The 18,845-nt window shown below is 41.2% G+C and overlaps 1 protein-coding gene across 14 annotated transcripts in view; it reads right to left on the reverse strand.

Annotated features, from left to right (window-relative positions):
• cacna1bb (calcium channel, voltage-dependent, N type, alpha 1B subunit, b) overlaps nt 1-18,845 on the reverse strand; it is a 124,567-nt gene that overhangs the window by 15,096 nt on the left and 90,626 nt on the right. For 8 of the 14 annotated variants that reach the window (XM_027142390.2, XM_027142392.2, XM_027142394.2 and 5 more), the window contains 10 exons: nt 18,435-18,599; nt 15,978-16,088; nt 14,792-14,875; nt 14,033-14,035; nt 7,373-7,492; nt 6,750-6,815; nt 4,220-4,311; nt 3,947-4,097; nt 2,983-3,110; nt 1,012-1,108 (listed from right to left, as the gene is read on the reverse strand). In XM_027142390.2, coding sequence (XP_026998191.2) covers nt 1,012-1,108; nt 2,983-3,110; nt 3,947-4,097; nt 4,220-4,311; nt 6,750-6,815; nt 7,373-7,492; nt 14,033-14,035; nt 14,792-14,875; nt 15,978-16,088; nt 18,435-18,599 — 1,017 coding nt within the window. Of the gene's footprint in view, nt 1-1,011; nt 1,109-2,576; nt 2,674-2,982; nt 3,111-3,946; nt 4,098-4,219; nt 4,312-6,749; nt 6,816-7,372; nt 7,493-14,032; nt 14,036-14,791; nt 14,876-15,977; nt 16,089-18,434; nt 18,600-18,845 lie in introns of all 14 variants that reach the window. The other 6 variants (XM_027142398.2, XM_027142389.2, XM_047805819.1 and 3 more) reach the window with 3 other exon arrangements.

Here is an 18,845-nt window from a genome sequence, read left to right on the forward strand (position 1 = left end):
GCCTGAGGAAGATCAACAAACAACAAACAAAAAAAAAAAAAAGAAAGAAAGAAAGCACAATCTATGTGTGTGCATTTGGGGGATGGAAAGGGAGAGGGGTGGCATGTCTCGCTTCACTGAACACACATTTACAGCACACTATTTTTTCCCCCTTTCATCCCAATCAATTCACTTCTCTAAAGCGAGGGTGGAGAAAGATGTGTACACAAACACTTAGAGAAACACCGCACACACACAGATACAGGCCTCGGAGAGCTGCCTGATAGACAGACGCATGTATCTCAGACACGCGGACGGCCGAAAGTCGCCGTCTAGAGAAGACGCAGCCGTGCCAAATTCCTGACAGGTGTTTGTGTGTTGAATGACCTGATAGTATAAGCTATCATCTACCGCTTGAATGAATATTTCTGCGGCGCTTAAGAGCATTCGGCTTGAAATGTTTAGTAAAGTTTTGAACAATGCAACATACTGTATGCAACCTGCAAGATAACGTTAGTTCATTTTAAGCTAAATCGTTCGGTACATGAGAACGTGTTAGCTCGTTCAGAATTACGCAGCTAAAAGTGATGTTAATATTTTATGTATGTACTGATTTTCTGTGCTTCCCATTCATATCATATGATACACATCAACATTAGTCGGTTTGTAGTTCCAGGTGTCTAGGATAGAGTTTTTTTGCTAGTGCTCAGAAACTTTCCATTAACTTTCCAGAAAAAATAAAAAATAAAACAACAATAATAATAATAAAAAAAAATGTATTAACTGTAATAACCTACAGTTTAACATGACATGAAAATTTGGCTAACACACGCTAAACTTTCAGGTTTTCAACAGTTATGATGGGACGTTAAAGCAAAGGCAACAAGAACACAGCACAGAGAACACGAAAAGTACTGACACCTACAGCACTGGAAGCCTGACACCAACGTCATATGGTGAGAGACGAGAGCGTACACAGAAAGCGGGTATAGAGAATGTGATTGGGTAAGAAGAGGAAGAGGGCGGGACTACCTTGTAGGCAACTCGTGATGGACATTTCTTTCCCAAACCTAGCGGAGGGGACATGTGACGCAGCATTTCGTACATATCGAGGTAGGATATGCGCCCACTTCACAGAGGTGGCAGCCACAGTTCAAAGGTCAAAGATCACACAAAAGGGATGGACAGCGAGCAGGAGGAAAACAGTGTAGATGAAAGAAAACAAAATAAAAACATAATCAGAGTGGAGTAACAGTCATTATAAGAGTCATTATTATTTTGGGGAGAAACTGTATGGCTGTGAGACAGCATCTTTGCTCAAAGAAGGAGCACAGATGAAATCAGGATGCAAAAGAAGAAACTTGGCTCGTGTAATGATGCTGTAAATAGGAGGGCAAGGGTCAGATGGTGAACAGGGCAACGATCTTGTCCGTCTCTTTCTCTACGGCATGCTTTGAAAGTTGATTAACCAGCCAGATCCACAGGAACAAAGCTCACACAGTCCTTTTTTTTTTAATTCTAAATCATCACTCAGCAACACTTTCTAAGTAGTCCATAAATAATGATCTACTGACTTATTCATATTAATTATGTTATAATGCACTATAATAAAGATAAGATTCATTTATTTATGTATTCATTTATTTACGTAAATGGATTGCACTTTATAGCCATGTATATAACGCAGTACAAATGGTTCACATAAACACATTATAGTTTAATAACTCTAGTATAAACATGACCGTACTGTATATTATTCATTATTAGACATTTTTTGTCTATTAATAATTTACAGTTAATTCTTGGGCTGGATAAAATTCTGAGAATTTTTTTTCATGTTATTAACTTTATTTGGAGATTACTAAAAAATATACAAAATTATTTGTCAAAAAAATTATTTGGAAACTGTAAGAAATAAAAACAACCAAAAATTAATTCATTAATGAACCAGTGACTTTTTTCATTAATTAATAGGCCAGAACTAAGTATCTAAAATAATTAAATAAATAATGTTTAATAAATGTATGTTAAAATACACTAAAAAAATGTGAGTTCTAAATATGTATAAATATAAAGCCAATTAAAATGTAAATAGTTTTAAATAAACAATTTTATATATATATATATATATATATATATATATATATATATATATATATATATATATATATATATATATATATACATATATATATAAAACCTAAACATACTGCAGAAAAGGAGCCCATTGTTTTCAGACTCTGTTGACGTGTTTATAATAAAGCTTTCCATTCACCGCAATTCATAATGCATAATAAACACTGCTATGAAGTTCAATTAGAACAATATAGCTTGAATGTGTTTATAAATAATTAAAGATATAGACGTCGAAGAAACTGCACGTGCGTTAATGAAATAAAGTGTCAGCATGAGAGGAATGACTCAGAACGCAAGCATGGCTTTGTTTCCTGTAGTTTCCATGGTTACCAGTATTTAGATTAGTGAAGAGGGGGGAGGGATGGGTGTGATCATTCACTAGCATTAACCAGACAGATTTACGAGCGTTGATTAGCACTACAGCACTACCCTTTGTAGGGCAAGTGTGTAGGTTTGCAAACCTTGTATGCTACCCTATTAGGGCAGTTCTTTCCTAAGCCAAGAGGGGGCGAAATGACACGTAACAAATTGTACATATCCATATAGCGTATCCTTCCGCTGCAAGAAACAGATGCAAGTTAAACCACAATTCAATACAGAAGCTTTTATAAATAAAGGCATAAATAGTTGACTGGCTTGAATGGCAACATTTGTGAATCTTTTCTGTTATATAATGCCATGTAGGCTCAGTACAGCTGGATTAAGTGCTCAATGCTGAATCTTTTGCTAAACCGTTACAGTTGTCATTCAGAATGTCAGATTTATGTGCTTCAGCAATGACATATACCTGCTGTTTTACTTTGGTTTCATACTCTTGACAGGGCCACTAGATTTCTTAAGGATGGACTGTCTGTGAGTGACACATACCAGGCAGCAGGGTCGTAATCTGCCCAGACGCGGATGAACTCATCCAGATGGTGAGGACCGAGGATGGAAGCATCTCGCGTCAAGTACTCAAAGTTGTCCATGATGACAGCCACGAACAAATTTAGCATCTGAAAAGAAACAAGGAAGGACTAAGAACGGTACATCTATCTATATTTACAAACAGCTTGACAATGGAGCTATAACTGTTTTAGCAAGGTCTCATCAGTGGAATAAAAATAATAAAAACGATGTGAAGGAAACTTAAAGCAGACAGACAGCTGCATTCGTGAATCTACTGCATTGCAATCTACTGAATTTTTCCCACGATAATCTATGATCAACCATCATAAAACCATGAACCAAAAAACATTAAACGCACAGCTCTGTCAGTCCCTTTGTGTAATTTGTACTTTGATTACACAATGTGTGCTTAGTCTATCATCGGTTCATTTCTCATCTGAAGGCATAACAAAGTCAATAATCCACCTTATTCGCCTTTATTACACTTGCAACTATATTTCAGAATAACCTTCATGATGTGTTCCAGATGCTCCCAAAGATTTTAGCCCAAATGGGGAAGGGGTAGCTCAGAGGTTAAGATGCTGCTTTATGGAGCAGAAGGGTGTGAGTTCAAATCCCAGAGCCACCATGCTGCCACTCCTAAGGCCCTGAACACTCCACTGCTCAGTTTATAAATGCAATAAATGTGATACACTGTGGATAAGAACATTTGCCAAGTGCCATAAATGTAATATAAATGGAGTTCATATCAACAGGGCAGTGACTAGTGCTTCACTGCATGAATCTATAGTCTAGGGGTAGAAAGAAATCATCCCCAGCCTGTGTGTCTTTATTATGACCACCGTTGGGGCTGTCACACCAAAATAGTCTACCTATTAGCTATACAGCAAAAAAAAATCTGCAAATAATATTTCTGTACACATGAATGTGTGTTTGTACAAACCAGGAAGGAGCAGAGGAAGATGAAGGAGACAAAATAGAAGTATGCAAAATCACTGCCACACCCATTGTCATTGGAACCTGAGAGCTTGTCACATTTCTTGCCACCCAAACATGACAGCATAATGTCATGCCACGCCTCGCCTGTGGCACTTCTGTTGTTCACGGCAGACACAAAACATAAAAAAATAAGTAATACGTATAAAAATACACCCATGAAGAAATTAGGTCTAGAATATTAAACTGAAGAAATCTATCTACATCTATGGAATTTTACCTGAAGAGTAGCATGAGTGCCTGAAAGAAGGTCTGGAAGTTGTTGTGATGATTGATTGCTGAATCATAGCTTAACTCAATGTTTCCAAACACCTAACACAAAGACAGGAGATGGTTATATGACAACACGGCAAGACCCTACTTGCATGTCGAATCCTGAACAGCACTGGAGCTGCACTGAAACAGCTGCAGGGGCGACATAAATAATTCACACAACCTGTAGGCAAGGCCACATTCTCCAGTTTCTTATCTCAAAATAACTATGAGATGTAGAAATGCATGATATCCTGGGAGCACAGGATATCACCACTGAGGTATGTGGTACACTATTACAAGCTGGTCTGACTTTGTTAATATGTTATTGAGTTATCGTCCATGCCTGTTACTCAGTCATACAAAACAAGTCGTACGTTAGTAATAAAAACTACTTAAAAAAACATGAAATTTAATAAAGTAAAACAGGAGATTTCCTGGCATATAATATATATAGAACTCTGTGGTGATTACAGTAACACTGCTTCACTTCATGCCTCATTACCTCACTCAGTCTTTGGTTATTTTCCTATGCCCCAGTCATGTTTTATTCCTTATCTAAACTAGGAAAAGTACTTAAATTTCGCATTTTCTTTTCTACACACAAAACTATTTGTTACTTTAAATGTGTGGTTAATTTATCAGTCTGACTAGTAGCTAACATGAACAGATTACATTCATTTGAAATTCATGCTTTCATGAGTAAACAAGCTCATTTATCAACCTGTGATTGTATTGCTTTTGTAAAACTGTATACTGTAGATGACTAGCACATGCTCAACAGCTACTGTACCTCACTGCTAGCAAATTAAAACATATACTGTATGGTTGTAATTCGTGTTAGCTAAAGCTACCAAAAATGCACCATGACGACCATGTTTAACGTTTACATTAATTACCTCAGTTATCTCATTACCTCAGTTAGATAGATATCGAGCATATGTGGCTAAATGTTCACAGTTTGAGCCTGGTAAGGTAGCTAGATAAAAGTTTGTTGTCATTGCTGCTGTTGTAGCATTTTTTATTTGTTTTTGTGTCTGACAAATGCTAGTAATCTTACATATAAAAACAAGGATCATTGTCTTAACAATGCACATTGTCATATTAGCCAAAGCTATAAAATACACAATAATCACCATATCACTAACATTACCTCAGTTAACATTATCCAATGCCTCACCATAATTTCTGTGACTAAAAGACATATGAAAGATCTGATAAATAAATCCTGAGAAAGAGTTTTATGACAGTACTACAAAATTAAATGGTAATTGTATTAAATGGCAATATGTGAACTGAGCACTGTTGTAACAAATTTCACCCATCTGTCTAATCATAATTAATCATACCCATCCAAGAGAAGGTTGCTATTTAAAAATCTGGCTTTTAATTGCTTAAAAATAGACACATTTACATAAATCGAATAGCACTGAATACCAAAACATGCAGAAAACCTTCATTTGATGAGAGACCGGCTTGGTTAAAAAGTGGAGCAGACATTTATAGATGAAATATAATTGAGTAAAGGGGTTCAGTCTCAGCATACGGGTGATTATACAGCTCGCTGATTACGCAGCTCCTCTTGCATATGATGCAATTAAGCATTGATTTACAATGGCATCCTAAACGAATGAATAGCAGGCACCCTAGTTTCAAACACAATATAGGAGATTGCCTGTGCACCAGCTAAACGAGCAATCAAACTGGGAATTGATGCCGAGATCTATCCATTAGAATGAGGAGACTGCCTTCCTGCTACAGATTTCGCTTAGACAAAGCTGAACATGTCTCATCACTAACATTTTGTTAATAAAAAAAAAAGATATAATAAACTATAACTTTTCACACCTCATATATGATGTTTGGTTGATGGATTTTTACCTGCATCTTAAACAACGGTTCAGTTTTATATCTTAGGATATTTTTGATTATACAGTTCACTGATTACGCTGCTTCTTACAGTCCTGAAATGCAATGAGCATTGATTTACAATTCCATCCTTATCGACTGAACAGCAGGCTTCCAGAAACCAATAAGCAAGATGCTCTTAATTTCATTCCGTCTGAATTGAAGTACAGGCAATGGATGTAGTAACAGATGTATCGTCGTCTTTATTTCATTAATGGGCTCCATTAAAATTATTACTCAGACTAGAATGATTTAATAACAGATGAGCACACTTTAAGAATGGTGCTTTATTATTACAAGGTTATTTACAGCAAAATGAAGACTTAGAATGAAAATCTTATTAAACAAAAATTAAACTGTTAAATTACACACAAGATATTTTCCTTCTGACTGGAATCGAGAACTACGTAAAGAAACAGTTAGGAGTTTCCTTAGTTAAAAAAATAAATAAATCTGTGATGCAATAAAAGATAATGGAATATACTGCTGTTGCTAATGTTCATGCCCAAATGAACAGGCCCTTTTAAAACATTAAATGATGCACTGAGTATCTTTATAAATGTAATTGACAGAGCTGGAGTAGTGCTCACCTGCATCCCAATGATGGCGTAGATAAAGAAGAGCATGGCAATGAGCAGACACACATATGGCAGTGCCTACAAAACAATAAACAGCATTATTTAGTATCAGAAATGTGTCATATGGCTAGCATGAGGTTTACATATACATCAAGATACCGAGCAACGAAAAGTAAGCACTGGTCAGCATGGTGTGTGAATTCATACTCCGACAGTTTCTGGAAAGCTCAAACCTGTCACTTGCATATTTGTTTGTAGTTGCATGCCAACCAAAAATAAAAATACTTGAATACACCCTGTGGTCTTATATCTCACTCAAACCCTCAACATAACTGAGTTAGAAAAGAATGAAATAATAATGATGGTCATCAATTAACAAAAATACCATGAAATATCGTGAATAATAAATAAAAATGGCTCATGCTTTGTTAGAGTTTTCAAAGAAATAATGACTTTAAAAGCATAAAAAAATCAGTGAAAAAAATTACAAGCGGTGCAAAAGAATTATAATTGGTTAGCTTGCTAGCAGTTAAAAGAGTGTATGATTTTGCCTGCTAGCACTTTTTTTTGCACATTTTGCATTTCAGACATTACAGCTAGGCCTCAAGAAGGTAGAAAATATTAAAGTTTTAAACCTTAAATGACTGGACAAAGGTCCAGAGCAGGATACGGATGGTGTAGCCTTGTCTCAGGAGTTTGATGAGACGAGCAGCTCGAAACAGCCTCAGAAAGCTAAGATTGATCAGCTTGTTCTGCTGAGAAAGGGACAATCCACACAGAACATGTTACCCGGTACTCGTATCAGTCCTACTGGAAACTTGATCTCTGTGTCTTTCGATCTATTATGCATTACAGCAAGCATTTCCAAAATCAAAATCAGCAGATTTCAATTTCATTTCTAGAGGAGAAATGATTCCTTCTGGCCACCACCATGCACTTTAGTGGTACAGATTGTCAAAAGAAGGATCAAAAAATAGCTGAAATCATGCATGTAAAATTATCAATAGTGCCTTATATAGTGTCGGTTGGTTTCAAACATTATTATGTAGTAAAAAAGATTCATTCCCACATCCGTGCAGTAAGATTTAAGAAACTGGAGCTAGTTACAGTATGAGTGTGCAGGCAAATGTTACAAAATGGACAATCAGTAGGTTGAAGTTTAGTTGATAGAAATAGAAATTCATGTGATTATTGAACAGAAATTTATTTTTAACCCTGTAAGAAAAAAGTGTAGAATTTTAGAAGAATTTTCTTGTGGATTCAGTGATGCACTTAAATGAGTGCTACTATAATTTTAGCACAAGGTAAAGGTTTGATTCATGTGTTTCAAATGACAGTAATATAGAAACAAATAATATGCTTTAGGATTTCTAGAACTTTTCCAATTTTTCCTAAAGAGTTATTAGTACATTTGAAATTACTACATGTCCTTTTGGGTGGGGCCTTGTGCTATAACAAAGATACTTTGATTGGCATGCCTCTCGAGCATAAAAAAAACACAACAATGCATGCATGGAGAATCTGAATTTATCTTTTACAAATCTATTAAATTATATCAAATTAGAAGCATTGGCTATGCTTGCTCGGTTATCTTGCTAGGCACATGGAGCCTAGTTAAGCATTGTTATTCAGACCACAGGCTTATAGATTTAAAGTCATGCATCAGTTGTTTTTAAAGGCCATTGTTAAAAGGCCATTTCTTCACAAAAGTTCACAATTTTTTCCTGATCTAAATATCCCAGAAAATTGACTAAATATGAATAACCTGATTCTGAATACATGTAAATTTCCCTGCATTAGAATTATACACATTTTCTTGTCACAAATACGTTATTATTTTTTTCGCATATCACTGGAGTAGGAAGGATTAAGGGCCTTGCTCAAGGGCCCAACAGCGGCAACTTGGAGGGTCTGGAACTTGAACCCCGATCCTCTAAAAAACGACCTATGGCCCTTTTCCACCGAGGCAGTTTGAGTGCTGGTTCGGAGCCAGAGCCTAATTTAGAACCAGTTCTTTCTGTTTCGACAGCCAAAGCACCGGCTCCGAACCAGGAAAAGTGGTTCTTAAGTAGCACCAAAACGTTGCTAGTCTAGACTTAGGAACCGCTTGCGTTAGGGGCTGTGGGCGGGGGTACTGTTAGCGCATTTGATAATGTACCTTAAGTATACTAATGTTTAATACACTTTTACTTTACCGCAATATAATCAGTTATCAGCACACATGATAGTAGGTAGCTACATGCTAAGGCTAAATTTTTTCTGTGTTAATGATAAAATAATGTTATGTACTTTCTCGATCACAACCTCCGTTTATACAGATTACATGGAGCTGCACGTACATGTTGGATTCGCCACGTTTTGATGCTAATGTAGGTTCAGATCTCTGAATATAGTCCTTGGTTGCAATGACCAAAAGAGAGTCTGAAGCAGTTTGTTTAAATGCAATTATTATCCATTAGGTTTAGCATTGTAACTGGTGGAAAAACATTAGGTTACTGTCGTAACCCCGGTTCTCTGAAACATCGAGTGGAGAGATCCACCTATCAGAAGGGCATCCGTTTCTGACCTCTACAGAAGCATCCAATTGCACCAAGTCTGGCTTGACAGACAGGAGCGCTTGCCAAAGGCAGGTAAGGTAACGCCCCTTACCCGAGTGCATGATGCACCTGCACGCGTTGCCTTTCCTCAGTGTACATATTCGCTTCTTGTGCAGCAAGCGGGGCAAACTTGGTGGATCTCTCCACTCGATGTTTCAGAGAACCGGGGTTACAACAGTAACCTAATGTTCTCTTTCATCATCTCGTGTTCGAGATCCACCTATGGGAGATATAGACAACTCCCCGGTTGCCCAATACACTCACAGCGAAGCCCTGTAAGCCGGAGGATGGCCAAAAGGGTGGTGCTCGGCACGTCACAAAACAGCAGACATAACATACTGCGCAGGGCAAAAAGCACAGCCAAAGGTGAAACACAGCATGCTGCAACATGCATGTTAAAACCCCGCTGATGTCCAACAAGCGGCCAGCCTGCAGGAAAAGAATATGTAAATAAACATGTAAATGGACCACCCCGAGCGTACGGCGGGAAGAAGACCATATGCCTGAAAACATGCACAGCCAGGCCGGGCGTACAGGGCTGACAAGAGTGCGGGCCTCGTAGCACGTGGCTACAAAGAGCCCACACTCAAGACCGCATGAGCCACGGTGGTACGGGTAACATCATGCCGGTAGTGCCTGGCAAAGGTGTGCGGAGAGGACCAGCTCACCGCGGCACAAATGTCCTGCAAGTTAACCCCCCAAAAAGAGCCCACAAAGCAGCCAAGCCTCTAGTGGAGTGATCCCTGAGGCCATCTGGAGGCTGCACTCCCCTAGACTCATGCGCTAAGGAGATAGCTTCTACAATCCAGTGAGAGAGGCGTTGCTTAGAAATGGGTTTTCCCATGTTCAGCGGGGCCCAAGAGATGAAGAGCTGATTGCTCCCCCGAAAAGAGCTTGTCCTGTCCACGTACGCCCGTAGGGCGCACAGAGGGCACAAAGCATTCAACCTCTGGTCCTCTGCAGAGGAAAAAGGAGGAGGGTGAAAAGCGGAGAGCTCAATCACACCACCAGTGAAGGCTGGAAAGCACTTAGGCACGAAGGCCGGGTTAGGCTTAAGCCAAACCCAATCCCTGCTGAGCGAGAATGTGGTGCATGAGGAATGAACCGAGAGCGATGCAAATCATTGACATGTTTGGATCCATGGACATCCCCACCCTGTCAAGGAGGCATCTGTCATGACCACTTTCCGCATCATGACCGCCCCGAGAGGGGTCCCATGTGCGTAAAACTCCGCAGCTCTCCAGTGGCGCAGTTCGGCCATGCACGCTTGTGTCACCGAGACAAAGCAGCAAAGATCGCGCAACGGGCAGAGATGAAGGGACAAAATCCACTTCATGAAAGCCCTCATTCTCAGAAGACCTAGACCCTGTAATCTGAGACATGTGCAATACTGTATCCGCGCCCCTTCCCTGAACTGCGATAGACAGTTCATGAATGAAGAGACGCGCCCCCGCGTTAGGCGCACGCGCATCGTGACAGAATTCAGTTCCAGACCCAAGAATATGACTTCCTGAGCGGGAGTGAAATTGCTCTTTAACACATTGACTCTGAAACCGAGCGCAGCGATGTGTGAGAGCACACAGGCAGTGTTCTGAATCACATTCTCTCTCGAATCGGCTATAATAAGCCAATCGTCTATGTAAGTCAGAATCCTGAGACCCGCTATTCTCAGCGGCGCAAGTCCCGCCTCCACACACAGACAGAACGTCTGCGGACTCAGAGATCTGTCCTTCTTCGGGACCAGGAAATAACGAGAATAAAACCCCTGATCGCTTAGATGCGCGAGTACAACTCGAATCACTCCCTTCTCGAGAAGAGATGAGATCTCGTCTTTCAGAATGTGGGCGGAGCCCTGGTCCGTGTGGGACCAGACCACTCTGTTGAACTGCGGGGTTGATTGGACAAACTGAAGCCTGTAACCCCTCGTGAATGTGGGGGCCGAGACAGACAGACAGCCAGGCTGTCATGTGACTCCCGAGTGTCCCTACACGGGAGGGCGGGACGCCGGGGGCCGGTCCGGCCGGACCGTTCATTGATGGCGTGACGGCGCCCTCCAGTGGTCAAACCAGAGAAGTTTTTATAATTTTTTAGTGAAAAACTGGGGCCGTAGCCTTTATTGAACATGTGAGAGGTGTGCGAAGGGGGGTGTTTGGTGACACTGCTTCTGCACTCGATCCCACGATCGTCCCTACTGGGACCGGGGAACGCACTCTGGGCGACACGGGGAACGGTGAAGCCTGTGCAGAACAAAGGATGACCCTCGCCAGCGAGGGGGGCTGACCCCGCCGAAGGAGACCCTCCGTCTCTTTTACGGGTGAACCTGGAGGGTAGAACAGGTTTCCGGAGGGCTGGCCGCCCATAAGCCGGAAGGACTGAAGACCCCCAGAGGCCGAACATCAGGTCGGCCGCTTACGTTTCGGAACAGAGGGAGCGGGGATAGGAGGTCTCCAAGCCGCGGCCGTGGCGAAAGACGTCTTACCCCAGGGCCTATCAGGGGAGGGAGGGGGCCCACCCTGCTGAGCCTGTGGCTTCCCACGGGGTTTGTTGGACCTGCCAGCATAGTGGGACTGGCGTCCCGCAGCAGGAGCGTTAGGCGGTCGCCCAGATGGCGTCTGGCGCGGCGCCGGCTTCCTAGGACGACACAGTTTGAAGGCCTCGTCCTCCTTCTTCTTATCAACGCAGCGCTGCTGCATCAGCGCAACAGCTGGGCGGAAAAGAGCTTGACCCGGTTCAACTGGCGCCCCAGCAATGCGGCGCTTCTCACTATCGGGGAGACCAGATAGGTTGAGCCACAGCGCACGTTCTCTGACCACCGACAAAGCCATAGAGCACCCGCTAGCCTGGACAGCCTGACGGGCATTTCGGAGGACGAGGTCATTGACCGTGACGATCTCCTTTCAGATATCGGGGATGGCGACCCACTCTCCAGCTGCTGGCCCAAATCAAGCAGGAGTTCAGCCTGATACGTGGACAACAGCGAGGAGACATTGAGAGCTAGAATGTAAAGAGCTGAGGCTTTATAAGACGCCTGATGGATTGATGCGGAGAAACGATCCATCTTGCCCGGGAGGATGGGCTTGGGTGGGGCGAGCAGCCTGCCCAGGGATGGGTTAAGGTGTCTGGCGATGGAAGGCTCGATCACGGGGGTGTCGCCCATGCCCAGACCCGCCATATCCTTCACCTCAAGCCCTGCGAGACCGTGTTTTAGATCAAGCGGATCTCCCCAGCAATACCTCATGTGTTTTGCACATGCAGGGAGGACGCGCAAGAGCTGCTCCTTCGGGCCGGCAGGAGACCCTAGAAGCTTACCATCATAAACATCCCTCTCCTGATCCGAAGCGTTAAGGAGAGCCGGCCATTCGATGTTGAGGCGTGCGGCAGCGTGTTCGCAAAGCTCCAACAGCACCAATTGAGGTGGAGCGGGGGGAGCCTGAGGGGCCGCGGAAGACGGGATGGCTACCTCATCATCCGAGCCCTTGAGAAGGCCTGCCTCGGCCTCATCCCCGGAACCTGACGGTCCTTCGTGGAAGCGGTCGTCGGCCGGTAGTAAATCCTCCGGCCGGTAGAGGCCCCCAGGAGCGAGGTGGCGTCGCCTTTTTCCCCCTCCGATTCGGACAGCTCGTGCCAGGCAATGGCTACAGATCAAAAGCCTCTTGCGCATGCTTGAGACCCGTGCAGACAATGCAGAAGGGATGGGAATCCCTTGCGGCAATAAGCGCACCGCACACGGCCGGGCAGGCTCCATAAGGAGGAAAAAAAAAGGCAAAAAAGCAGGCGGGCAGCTTACGGAAAAAAAAGGGGGTGCGAGCATGGGCGGCTCGCAAAGCTAACCTGGCTGAGGACGAGCACGTCCGGCGGAGGCTGATCAAGCGATATGTCCTCCTGAAGACAGAAAGTGCAGTCCAAAAAACCAGGGAGCTGTGAGGTAGGATCAGAAGTCGCGAGAAGCGAAAGTGAACTGAGGAAAGGCAGCGCGTGCAGGTGCATTATGCACTCGGGTAAGGGGCATTACCTTACCTGCCTTTGGCACGCGCTCCTGTCTGTCAAGCCAGACTTGGTGCAATTGGATGCTTCTGTAGAGGTCAGGAACGGATGCCCTTCCGATAGGTGGATCTCGAACACGAGATGATGAAAGAGAACACATTAGCAAGCTTCATCAAAGATCAGGATGCCCAATTTAAATATGTAGACATTATAATGTATAATGTAGAACAATTCTAATTATTCATATTCTCCACATTCATACTGTGTATCCACAAGACCAACCTTTAAGGTTTCCTAAATGTTTAATAAAAGATATACATCCATTACCTTAAAATGAAATTCACTGCAAAAAAAGTCATCTTAGCAAGTGAATAAATCTAGTATTCCCTATTATGACTACAATACACCAGACACAACATTAATAACCTATAGGAGATATTTTTGCCACAATTAAATGTTTCAAGTTTTAACATAATAAAATTTACTTAAAATTAAGTCATTACAGGTTTGGTTTATTGTAACCTTATAATGGGGAATATTAGATGAATGTAAAATATCGTTTATATTTTAACTTGCTAAGTTGTATTTTTTGCAGTGTTTGCACTGGATCTTAAACCCCAAACAGACAAATAGGTGATTATTCATATATGTATATGTATGTAAACAAGCAGGACAGATGGACAGAAGCAGAGCAGGACAAATAAAGCCACTTACCGTCTGTGGAGTCCATTTGGGAGAGAAGGGGACAGGTGCCAACAGAGATTTAGCATGGAAACAGAGTGACAGTGAAATCATTAGGAGGGGCGAGAGTCTACTCTGACACACTGCGACTCGACTGTCAACACTCATTGGGGAGATGCGTGCACTGCAGAGCTTCATCGGGATGAATTTCCTCTTCCAAATTTTGCCGAATGAACACGTGAGCAAAATAAGGCTTGAATTTGGAATTGCGCTACAGGCTTTTTGTTGAAATGTAAGTCATTAAAATAATTACACGTAAGATGATTTGCTATAATTAAGATGTTTTCTGGATGCTTTAAAAAAACAGAGCCCTCTTGTTTCAATGGAAAATCTTTTCCATATTTTATAGAAAACTGTCTCTGTTTTGCAACACCTGTATACTCTAATGATTCGGTGTCATCTAGCAGAGGATGGGTTTGTTTCTCTTATCATCTCAGGGAGTTTTTTCTTGCCATTGTCACCTCTAGGAAGAAAATCTACACCTGGAGATCTTCAAAACTGCTTTGTGACATTTGGATTTTGAAGGACATTGTTGTGAGCATGTTCTGCCATCTTGCCTTCTCGAACTTTTCTTACTCTCATTATTCCACCGTGAGAAAGAGAAAGTTGCAGACACACAAACACATAGACATAACATTGAAAGCACAAACATAAACACATCATCACTATCCTATACATGATCCTTTACTCCATAAATAAACATGCACAGAGATGACCGTCTCAACTGCTTACCATAATTTCAGTGACCAGGATGTCAGTGATACTGCCCAGTACTGTTACAAAATCGAATATGTTCCAGGCTTCCTTTAGATAGTTCTAGATGCAATTTAATAGAAAGGATCAGAGAAACAGGAGAAATTGATGCACTGTAATAGTACAAAATTTTAAATGAATACAGAAATCAGTCCCTGAAATGAATGTTTTAAATAAAGGTCAAACCACAAGCATACAGTAGAACCAGTAGAACCTTTCCTACAATGGCTTATACATGAGAGTTTGATCTGTCAGGTCTGAATGCCACAGTGATTTGTCGAGTCGTGGCTGCTGAATGCTTAGAACAACAGCAGCGAGACCACACCATCTGCTGCCAGCTCAGAACAGGTGGAGGTAAGAGCATCATGGAGGTGCCATAGACATTTAATAAATGAGGCTACTAAATGGAAATGGAGCTTGATACGAGTCCTGCTGCTGCAGGCACTGAGAGCGCAGACTTATGTTCCACTACTACTGCCCTTGCTTATCCATCATCATTGTGCCGTTCTCATGTTTTCACAGAAGTCCCATCTTCTTAGCTAATTCCTTTAATTAGCCAATTTTCACAGTAGGCTGTATTCAGAGCTAGTGACTTCCTGTGTTACATCAGTATTTATGCAGAGATTTTATTTAATTTAACAGTACATATTTGGCCCTGACTATTGAATAAAAAAGTACTTGATCCAGCACATCCTATTGTTTGCATATCATCTTCTCATACAGTATCATGTATTGACAGTTATTTTTGCGTATAATTTGCGACTTAACGTAGCCACATACAGTGTAGAATACTTTTAATGTTATTTTCAGCCAAACTAATACAATTATGCCAATGTTTGGACAGAACAAATTACACATATTGCACTAACTGAACACATCTGCACTTTACTGTTCTTCCACCCACATTGTACAGGAAATTCTATTTCTATTTTTATTGTAACAATTATAAATGACTAAATAGTGCTTAAGTCTACAGTATATCTAGCTTTGAAAGATGAATTTCTGTCTATGTAACTGAACTCTGAATACAGCCCCCGATATCTCAGTGAGTTTCATGGCTGGACCTCTAATGTCCTTTCATTAGTGATGATTTCACCTATTAATTTGTCATTAAACTGACTAAAATACAGGTACTGTGCCGTCTGTGTGCTTGAGTGTTTCTCACCAGCAGCCCAAAAGCGATGATCTTCAGGATACATTCCAGGGTAAAAAGGGCAGTGAAGATGATGTTCAGCCACTTCAGCATGTCTTCATAAGGCTTCGAAGCGGTACTAAACTGAAAGCAACAAAGCAGTGACAGCAGCCATCTCACACACTTATTTTGCCATGAGTTATGCTGTAAAATGGGATTTTTTCAAAACCCTAAAAAATATATCTATACTATTACAGTTTAACTAGGTAGTAATGAGATGTATTAATCTCCTAAAATAAAGCATAATGAGATGTCATTCTCCTGGTGTATGAATATTCTTTTTTCTGTGTATTAGCACGTCATTAATCTTAGGATCCTATTAAAATATATAGCCTCTTTCAAATGTATACGTGTCCCAGGATAGATAATAGATCTGTTCAACTGATTAGCTGATTTTGGGGGACAGAGTTTGAAGTGGTTAAGGCTTTGGGTTGTCGATGGGAAGGTCAGGTTTCAACCTTCTCATTTTGAATATGTGAAGATATAATTCCACTGTGCTGTATTGTATATGTGGTGATGATAATGGCTTCTCCAATTTCAAAGCAAACAACTTTGTTTAGTTATAGACATAACTTTGTTAAGTTATAGACATCATGCGATTGAAAGTTTAAAAGGGATACATCGGCAAAATATTTCCCTATTAGATTTATGTTGTTATGAATTTGTTCAACTTACTATGGGCTCCAGAAGAAAGAGCAACGATAGTCTTTTTAATTGCTTACCTAGCTTAACTGTGGCTCAATGTTATTAAAATTCTACATATACATATATATTTACAATATGAAACGAGTGCTATTGGTTATGTATTTTTTCTTTTCTTTTTTCTTTAAATACAATTTTTATTAAATACATAGACACATGAACACACAAATAAATTAGCTTAGAACCCTTTGAGATCAATATTTGGCTTTACTCTCTCATTCCCATTTTTTTTAACTGCCAGGGGAGTAGACAAAAACCCTTTCAGTGTATAAACTGCACTCTACTATGCTGAGCTGTCAATTATTAATGAATGAGCTTGGCAGTGTGGCTTGATTAGTGAAAAGATAAAAAAGGAGGTCAGACGGTTGAGCTCTGATGTTCTGACTTGAAAGATCAGGATGTTAAATACAGTTAAATAAAGCTCTTCAAGAGGAAGTTGTGAATATTTATTTATTTATTTTAAAGAATAAGAAGTTCTGCAGTGTTTATAATAATGCATTCATTTAAATATGGTTCTATGGTAAAAGCTGACATAGGGACTTGTAAATTATGCACATCTGCATGTTATCAGTCTAATTGTACTTCCAAGGATGCCTACAGTAAGTATTTGCTATTGCTCTGTAGCTTTTTCATTGAGTTCTGTTAAATAGCGTTGTCCCTGGGACTTTTAGGTAACACCTTCACCTTCGACGACGTCTTTTAAGGTCAGAAAGGCTTCCAAAGCTTATTAGAGGCAAGTGGTCAAAATGGGTGCCAATATTTTTGGAGGTGAGCGTTCATACGGGGTGCCAATGCTTTTGTATGAACGTGGTCAGAAAAGGAGGTAAAACTTCTGGATGCGAATGGATAGATAGGGTGTCAATATTTTTGAAGGCCAGCGGTCACAAAGGGTGCAATTACTTTTGTATGCAAGTGAATAAACGGGGTGCCAATATTTTTTGAAGGTGAGCGGTCAGAAAGAGCGCCGATGCAAGTGGATAGATAGGGTGACCATAGTTTTGGATAGAAGTGGATAGATAGAGTGCTAATACTACATGAGGCATGTGTACAGACAGGGTGCCAATATTTTTGGAAGCAAATGGTTGATAAAGGCATTGAGAAAGGTCCTCAGATCTGCACATGCAAGCTAAGATTCCATCAATGTATTTTCAGGGCGTTCGATCGCCAGTGTCGGGGATTCCCTGACAGCTCTGACAATAAAGATAGACAAGTAGTGTATATTAGAGGTCTTCAAGGGTCCACTTAGATTCGAAAAACCGAGGTCCGACCCGAGACCCGAGCGGGTTTGGGTCTAAAAGTTTCACGTGTGCCTCGGACACGGGTCGGGTATAATAATAGCACCATCGGGTCTCGGGTGATTTATAATGAATTTGTTTTTTACGAACAGACCCGAGAAGACCCGAACTACTGTATCTCGTGTGGGTTCATCGACTCGAGTCATTTTCCAACCTCTCCTCTGTTTTTCAAGGCTGCTTGCGACATCGTGTGACTGGCGGTAAGCTAATTTGCGTTGAAACAGACCTGTCAATCGATTTTGAATCCACGCTGTAGCGGTTACACTAAAGTAACATACGGATCCAGTCAGGTTAAAAGAAAATTGTCGTCGGGTCGGGTCGGACTCGGGTCTAATTTTTTCGGGGTAAAAAGTGATTTGGGTCACTTTGGGGTCGGGTACTTTATTAGACCCGAGAAGACCTCTAGTGTATAGGAATGAAAACATTTGCTTACCTTCATCATGAGAACCACAGTATTGATTGCGATCATAGTCAGGATGGAATATTCAAACGGTGTTGAAACCACAAACTTCCACATCTTGTACTGGAAGGACTGCTTATCCTGAGGCATGTAGCGAGTCAGGGGCTTGGCATTAATGGCAAAGTCAATGCATGCCCGCTGTGGTTAAGAAAAGAAAACCGACCTTAATCTTCTTATCACAAAGCCTTAAAGGCAGTTGAGTAAGCCTCCTCATTAAGAGCAGCTTCAGGAGTGTGCCACGATTCAGCATCGTTTTCGACATCGACTCTTGATCTAACACTGTTTAATTATCAGAGAAGCATCTCAAAGTCCCTAGAGCTCTTGGAATCAAAACTAATCAAAGTGTGAGAGACAGAAAGCAAACATCAGACTAGAGTCTACACC

This window comes from Tachysurus fulvidraco, chromosome 21 (genome assembly GCF_022655615.1).
Source record: "Tachysurus fulvidraco isolate hzauxx_2018 chromosome 21, HZAU_PFXX_2.0, whole genome shotgun sequence".
In the NCBI taxonomy this organism is placed as follows: domain Eukaryota; kingdom Metazoa; phylum Chordata; class Actinopteri; order Siluriformes; family Bagridae; genus Tachysurus; species Tachysurus fulvidraco.